This window comes from Microplitis mediator, chromosome 7 (assembly GCF_029852145.1).
Source record: "Microplitis mediator isolate UGA2020A chromosome 7, iyMicMedi2.1, whole genome shotgun sequence".
NCBI classification, from domain to species: Eukaryota; Metazoa; Arthropoda; class Insecta; order Hymenoptera; family Braconidae; genus Microplitis; species Microplitis mediator.
The window spans coordinates 3,463,464-3,472,124 of NC_079975.1; the positions used below are offsets into that span (position 1 = coordinate 3,463,464).

The following is an 8,661-nucleotide window of genomic DNA, read 5'->3' on the forward strand; positions in this document are numbered from 1 at the left end:
GGGCCATGTCCTGTTGCAGCAGTTCTTTTTTTTCCGTGTTGTAAAACCACTCGTACTAATAATTATTTTACGGGACATAAAAAAAAACTTTCAAATTTTGCTATTGAAATTTGAAGTTCTTACGTCATCGCATGTAAAATTTTGGGTTTTGCCAAAGAGATTTAAGAGATCACCTGATGTTATTTTTTTAATGATCGAGTGCACGGAAAAAAAATATTAGTAAATATTACTGAGATTCTCGTCAACAGCGCGCCTAGACCAAATCTCAGCATATATTATGGAGTAGAACGTAAGAAATTAATAACAGATGCATTTTTTTGACAAGTGTCTTGTAGTTTTTTAAGGTTTAAGTAGTAATTTTAAATAGTCAAGCAGTATATTTCAAGGGTTAACTGTTAATTGTAGCAGTTTAAACATTAAAATCATAATTTTACTGATTGAAACGACATTAGTTATTGAACATAATATAAATAATTAGAAGTTGAACTACAATTATTGTCCATCATTTTTTTCCTTGTGACAAATGAGAAAAAAAATTGTTTTAGTTTTTCATCTAAAGGTATAGTTATCGTTTTCCGTTTTGACCTGACTTCCGTATGCAAATATTAATAACAATGAATGATAAGATAAATATTGGATATTAATATATATATATATTTCAACAAAATAGTAACAATGTCAACAAGTAAATAATAAACATGTACTCAAATGTAAAGTGAGGTAATAAAGCGACAGTTTGGGCGTGATCGCATAGCCTGCAATCATGATTATAATTTAATGCATCACGTCAGCATCGATAGTAAATGAAGGTTGGTATAGGCACTGTCGCGTGTTAGCCAGGATGACGGTACGGGTTAAAGGGCCGAAGAGCGAGGAAGGGCTTAACAAATCGCCGATTCGGGGACTAAGGGAGCCAAGCGGGTGTTGATTGCGGGGAAGCAACGGCAGGTTTGCTGGTTATGAAGAGCGGAGTACATTCTACACGGAGTCGTAGATCGGCAAATCATCGAATCCAAACGGCATTCGACAACGTAACAAGTCAACTCTCACCCTAGTTCCCTCACTCTCTTTATCACCCGGCATCTCCACTTCCGCTTCCACTCACCCCTTTCATCATGTATACCACGGTCATTATGTATACTACGAGTATTGTACTTGCCGCGGTTCCAATTGCCTCGATTCTCTGTTTCTATTGACATCCACCTCGAGCATACATTTACAATCGATCTCAAAACCCTGTAGTGTAACCTGCACTATAACTCTCTCTGATAAATCCATCAAGTTACAAAATCACTCTATATTACTCCATACATCTATTCACTCATGTTTACTTGGCTAATTTTTTTATTTTGATACTTTCATTAATAATGAAAATGTATAGAGGAAATCCGTGAAAATCAATGTCCAAAAATTTTAAATTTTACTGGTGTATTTAAGAAACCTACGATTTGTTTTTGTAAAATAATTTTTTTTTTGACCCCTTTACTCTCGATTTTTATTTCAAATCTCATTCAAATTTTTCGCATCCGTTATTTTGGTAAAAATATAAGAATTATTATTTTCTGAGTCCACTCCTTTTCTGCTCAAATTAAAAAAAAAAATTTTTCAGTGGCAACTCAGAATTAACAGAGTAAATTTTTTCCCGAGCGTACCCATTTCGGGCGGTCTTATATTTTTTGTTTGTATACATTTTTTTTAATTAAGTAGATAAATTTTATGTGAATCGGACAAAGTGGACACGTTGGCAATAATGATAATTTTGTAGTTTCGAAGCTGGTTTAAAAAAGACGGAGATGGAATAGAAAATAGAGAATAGAAAAAAAAATAAAAACTGATGAGCAGAGATAAAAATAGAGAAAAGCAGTACTGGAAAAATGGTAAAGAGTTGGCAGGACATGAATAAGCCAACGGGCAAGAGGTGTGGTCCTCCCGGGCAGAGGAAATCGCTCACCGGAGGAAGATGGTGAATTCCGAGTAAGAGAAAATTCCAGGCTAACGGGGTTGTCACGGGGTTACCCGGGGTAGCAAACCAAGACGTGATTAATATAAAAGTGGGTGGAGCTTGCTAAGCCGGAAGTGGTCGAGATGCAACGGCGCACCAGTAGTCTCCAGTGCTATGTCCTATATTCTCGGTTCGTAGCATCGTCCCTTAGCTGGCTTGCAAGCTGGATGGCTAGATGCTGAGTTTCCCTTCTCCAGATGCGCCACCACCAGGAAGTGCGTCGTGCAAGACTCGGTGACACTTCGCCAAGCGCAGATACTTTTCCACCCAAACATGTTTATAAATAATTTTTTTCAGAACAACAAAATATCAAAATTTTTTCAGTCGTCCGAATATTTTTGATAAACAGCAAAAATTTTGAATCCAAAGCTTGAAAATATTTGAAAAGTGACAATAGCGATTAATAAAACGTTTTAAATAATTTAAATAAATTATCAGGGAGATAATTTATGGCAGCTCAAGATCGATGAGTAGATTTTTTTCCGTAGAAATAAATTAGAAATGAAAAAGGTATAGGTTCGGGTCGGGGTGGGGGCTAGAGACTAGGGGGTCGATGATAAGGTAAGAGTGCAAGGGGCTCGCGGTGGTGCGGGAACGTCAACCTGGTTTTAGCTACAGAGGGTGGTGTTGTACCTCCCAAGTTTCTTTAACGCCCACCAAGTTGTCTGGGAACGCCTTCGTCTCCATACTGTACCACCTACAAAACTACCCCCTAGTGCATACTTACCCCCTTATTTTTTATTTAAATAATAATAGTAATAATAACAATAATAATAATTTTCATCATGACTATAATAATAACGATGATATTTAAATTTCTTGCAGTGTATTAAGTAGGGAATAGTGTACACGGAATTTGATACATCTGAAATTCGTCAATACGTCGTGTTTATTTTGGTTACATGTTTATTTTTGCTCCTGTAAAATGGAAATTTCTGTTTCTGTCAATTAGCTTTATCAATTATTTAGCTGTCGTTATCGTTGTATAGACGTATGTTATACTAACGGGTATGTTTTATTAATAATTACTTATTGCCGGTATCTATATTCAAATGACACTTTTCTTCAATCTGTTAAATCGATTGTAACACATATACCAAACCTTATTATATATTTATAAATATATGTGTGATAATTATACGCGCTGATAAATTTATTAAAATTACTATCAGCTGATTTATAAATTATCTGATAATCTATAATAATTTAAATAATCAATTAATGTTAATTAAATCGATGGTAAATAATTGTGATTATTCATAAAAGTTGTTTTAAAACTTGTCTAATTTAAAATAATATTATATTGTAATCAGTATTAAATGATATCGATTAACTACTGACGGAATCTGTAATAATTTATTCAGTGTCTTGACATAATAAATCCATTACGTTGGCAGGTTCACGTTCAAAACTTGCGTGCAATTAAATTACAAAAAAAAATCACTATTATTTTATAGCAGGAAAAAATTAATAAAATGTCGCACATATATTTTTAATTAGCAATTAGAATAAATAAGTAAAGAGAGCATTATTCCATCGTAAAAAAAAATCAAAGGCTATTTTAAAAAAAATTATAAGGCAAAAAAGCTGTAAAAAGGTTGCAAAAATTCATAACATAGTTGCGAGTGCATTCAAAAATAAGTGGAAAAAGAGAGAGAGACAAATAGTGAGAGGTATGAGTTGCAGTGTAACTATTTATCATTTAAAAAATAATATATTTAAGTGCGATGGAATATGCTTGGATGTTGGACATGACGGGTCTACCTGGACGGGTCTCCAGCGTGGCTCCAACATATCCCGACTCGTCACCAGATCCTCAAAAAACTTTTCTGCTGATTGATCCGTTCTTGATGATTAAAAACACCTTTTTATAATTAATACTGTTGTTACTTTATTTATTTAAATTAAGTTCTGTCTCAATCAGTCTCTCTCTCTTCTCCCACCCCAAAGTGACCCCCGCCCTCTCCACCGGCGTGGGCCGCGTGCGCCGGACCACGTGTTTACGAGGGATGATATCGATAACGTCACTGTATTTTAATTATTTTTTTTCTCTGCGCAAATTAGTTTTTTTTATTACTGAGTTATGAAATTTTTTTTTTATTAGACCCGAGTACCGCGAACTTTCGCGATGTTGATTTATTAATAGAGTTGTTTATTTAATTGTTTGTTATTTATTTATTTTTAATTGATACAGAACAGCTGAGCTTATCGGTGATGACCCTCAGTAAGTGTTTACGTACACCGCTGATTGTTCCGTGGAAGGAGTAGATGTAGATACATATGTATGTATGTATATATGTATGTATATATACATATATATACATATATGTATGTATTTAGTGTGTATTAAAATATATATATGTATACATATATATAGCCGAGTGCGTGCTTTGTATATGATCGCGCGCCGGTGGCTGCCGTCGCGACTCTGCAGCGCCTCGAATTGTTCCACCGCGAAAACCTTCGGCTTCCGTGGCCACGCGGCTACTGAGTCGGCGCACTTTATGTACAACACGTTTTGTAGTCAGATTCTCTCGCTATACAACTTGACTTCATATCCCTCCTTGTTACATTTATGAATATACATATATATATATTTATAAATATATACCTATATATTAATCACGTTATGATTTAGTGCTAAAGTTATTGTAATTTTTTTTTATTTACATTTTTTTGCAATTTATGATAACATTTATTTTAAACAGATTAGAATTTTTTTTTTTTTATAATAAAATAATAAATAAATTGAAAATTGTTGTTTTAGAAAAAGTTCATTTTCTGCACGTTTATTTACGATCCGCGATAATATTTACTGTCGATAGATTGAAAAAAAAAAAAAAATATATATATATATATATATATATATATATATATATATATATGGTGAAAATTAAAATAAGTTTTTTTTAGACAGATGTAAATCATTTGTCGATGGAATAATTTTTCAATCTATTTTCAAGGACTGAAAATTATGTATATAACTCGCATGTTTTTCAAACACACAAACGCATAAGATGCATTCAAATAAATTTAAAACAACCTGCTGACCGAGTTATTTATATTTATGACACTCACGAGATTTATTTTTTAATTAACTTTGAATTTTTAATTATCTCTCTAATTAGCTGTAATTATACTATCGATGTTTGTCGTTCAGTAAATCGTTTGATCTTTGATCAGTTACTTATTCAAATTTTTTTTGTATAATTTTTCCAGTGGCGAACTCCAATAAGTCTGATGTTAATTTTTATTTCGTTTAAACTAAAAGCCAGAGAATAATTATCGCTAGTAAATATATACGACGGGTTATGCTGATTGTTTTTAAATTTCTGAGCTTCCGTTGATTGAACACCTTCATAAGAAACTCAAAATTTAATTTTTCGAAACAAAAATCGGTTTTTATCAGAAATAAGGTGCAATAATTTTTTTACTTTCGGGCTAAATGGGGTAGTCTAAAAAAAGTATATTAGCAATAGAATTTAAAAATAAAAGAATCATTAAAAATATATCAAAAAGGTCCTTTTTTTTTATATGTTCTTCTAAATTATAAATAATTCGGTTCTATATTTATTTTAAGACTCGCGGTTTGAATAATTAAGTTCGTACTATTGACTTTAATTTAATAAAATTGAATGAATTAATTAGAAATGTATTTTTATATGGCAGTAATCAATTCCACTAAATAAAATATAATAATAATATTAAAAATAATGAATAAAATAAATATACAGTTTGAATGTGAGGATATTGGGAGCATCGAAGTGAAATAAATTGATTAAACAACCGAGTAAATGTATGTACTGTTAAGATACACAACTGGATATATAGATACATAATAAAGCAGTTTCATCAGAGTAAACGTCAAACTTTAAGCTACCCAGTTTCTCACAGTATCTATTTGTTTGTTGTTCTTGTTACGGGCACTTAGACAATACTGTTGCTACAGAAGTGACCCGGTAAAGTGTACAAGCACACAAAGTATCGATAACAACCCCTTATTATTATCATTATTATTACTACTATCGTTATTGCTTTACTGGGCGTGAGCAAGGGTAGTTTCAGTCTCCAGCTGATACGGGTCAAACCAACTCAATGAACAAGTTAGCACGATGATGTACAGAATACACTTGACATCACTAGACTATTCAATTGAATTTCGATTTAATCTTCGTCTATACCTTTGCCCCAACGTTCTTCTACCCCTTTCTCATATTTATCCCTTCTATGCTAAATTATTTTGTCATCAATAATTCTCACTATTATTATCATTTCACTTAAAAAATCCCGGGTCAAAAATAAAACTTGATTTAGACTTAGTTTACCAAGTCGAAATTTGGAGCCGTTTTTCACAAGACAAACTCGACTTTTTCTACGGAGGTATGAAATATATTAAGTTTTCGCCTTGGTTTAGACTTAACTGGCTTACTTAGTCACGATTTAAGACGAAAAAGTTGAAATCAAGTTGAAATTGACTTGGTTTAGACTTATTCGACTTAAAATGTAAGGCGAAAAAATCTAAATCAAGTCGAAACTGACTTGATGTAGACTTATTCGACTTAAATTATAAGTCGAAAAAGTCAGAACTAAGGTGAAATAATTTTTATATATTAAGGCGAATAAATGACTTTTTTTTGACTTGGTTTAGCAAGTCAAAAGTAATGTGAATGACTATCGTGCTCAAAGTAAAGACGAATAAGTTGAAACTAAGATGAAAAAAGTTCAAAAAGTTGAAAAAAATTAAATTGAAGTCGAAAAAGTCGAGATCTTATCAAAAAATCGTCGGCAAATCGATAACTTCAAAAGAAAATAAGGCGAAGCGAGCCTGAATCAAGTTTTATTTTTGACCCGGGATTATTCGACAAGTTTATTATTTATTTTAATTAAATATTTTGTCGTATAATAATTGAAAAACCTTAAGAGTTGATAAATATCATGAATTAATTATTAAATAAAATAAAATTTAACAAAATTGGATACCTGGGGTGTTCGAGATGTTTTTTTTTTTGACCGCCCCTTCCTTAAATAGGGTATAAATTTATTCTATTAATGCTGATCAATAGCTCAAATTTTATTTATCATTAATAAAAGCAATTCAAGTTGATTTAACCCATGCTACAAAAGTCTATCCTTATTTTTATTTCAATAAATATTTAAAACAATAATTCCAATAAAGGTAAAAAAATATTTTTTTTATAAATTGCTTACAAAAATAATTCTGTACAATAGAATTAACAGAAAAAAAAAATCTCTCTATGAGTTAACCCTGCGGGCTAGCCCCGAAACTTCCTGCTGTTTTCGAGCTCTTCGAGCTTTCATCGAGAAGTTTTCTATAATAACCCTAGCACATAAAAGTAAAGGAACAAAATTTCTCTAGAATTTCTCTAGGATTTTCAGAGAATGCCACCTTGTCGATTAAAATCGGTTCATCCTTTCAAAAGTTACAGATATTTATATACGTACGTACGCATATTCACACATACATGTATGCATACACTCGGACATCATCTTGAAATTGAGCAGAATAGCTTCCTGGAACCTCGAAACGTCAAGATCTGATAGAAATTCAATTTTAGAAAATCGGAGCGAAACCAATAACTTCCCGAATTTTTGAAAATTTTTAATTTTCTTAGCGGGAAGTTAAAAAATAAATAAATAAATTAAAAATGGCAGACGTTAAAAAAATACAGATGGTATTTTATACAATTGAAGTTAGCAATAGTTGTTTACCAAAGTTATACTGATCGATACTGAATGTTTGCTATCAGAGGAAGCCATGCACACTGGTCACTACTTACTCTCAACACTAAAAGTCAACACCTATACTCTTCACCCCGTACTCTATCTCTCTATCGCACACACGCTCGAAACAATCTCCATTGATATTTATATAGGCATTGCCCGGTTCCCGGTACACAACACTGCCAGTACAAAATATTCCTTTATCCACCCTCGTTCACGGACTCAACAATCTTCTCACCCTATTCAGAAGCCTCCAAATCCTCGAGTTAATCTCGAAGGCGTTAAATTTTCTTGCCTTTTTTCCCTTTGGCACTTCCACGTATACTGAAAACACCCAAATTAGCTTGGGCAAAATTTCTCAGATGTTATAGCGTGTTTTATTAGAGTTTTTATTGGCTCTAGGACTCATTTTGCAGGTGGAATAGTGTACAACATACCCCGAATTATCCTCCCAAAGGGTAAATGCATATCCCCCAAGTAGGGTCATCTCATGACGATCATGCTCTCGTCCAGGCAGTTTCACCTCATACATTTGCATAATAGGACGTCCTCGTGCTTCTGTCCCTCGTTCACATAACCCGAAGAATAAGGGTGTTAACTTAAGGGTGAAACCGTGAGTATCATACAACATACCGCATTTTTCTTTTTTTTTTTTTTTATTTATTTTTATGCTCACATTTAATTTTTCCTTTTGGATATAAATTATTTATTTATTTATTTATTGATAATTATGAAAGGTGGGGTTGAATAGGCAAGCATATTTTTTTTTAATGTTCGAACTCTGTAATTATGCAATATGTTCATGATTTTTTTCATGGAAACTAAAACTTCCTCTATAAATGATTTTTGTTAAAAATATAGACAATGTTAATATGAATTTTTTCATATTTTTTAGCCTCGTTTTCTCAACCAGAGGA

At 32.4% G+C, this 8,661-nt stretch overlaps 1 protein-coding gene across 15 annotated transcripts in view; it reads right to left on the reverse strand.

The window, feature by feature from the left end:
- The window catches only part of LOC130670729 (forkhead box protein P1), a 174,337-nt gene extending 169,858 nt beyond the window's left edge, over positions 1–4,479 (reverse strand). For all 15 annotated transcript variants that reach the window (XR_008990407.1, XM_057474184.1, XM_057474181.1 and 12 more), the window contains exon 1: positions 3,767–4,479. Coding sequence is in view for 11 of the 15 variants with exons in the window: in XM_057474184.1 (XP_057330167.1) it covers positions 3,767–3,796 (30 nt within the window). In the remaining 4 variants the exon portion in view is untranslated. The remainder of the gene's footprint in view (positions 1–3,766) is intronic.
- Positions 4,480–8,661: the final 4,182 nt, after the last annotated feature.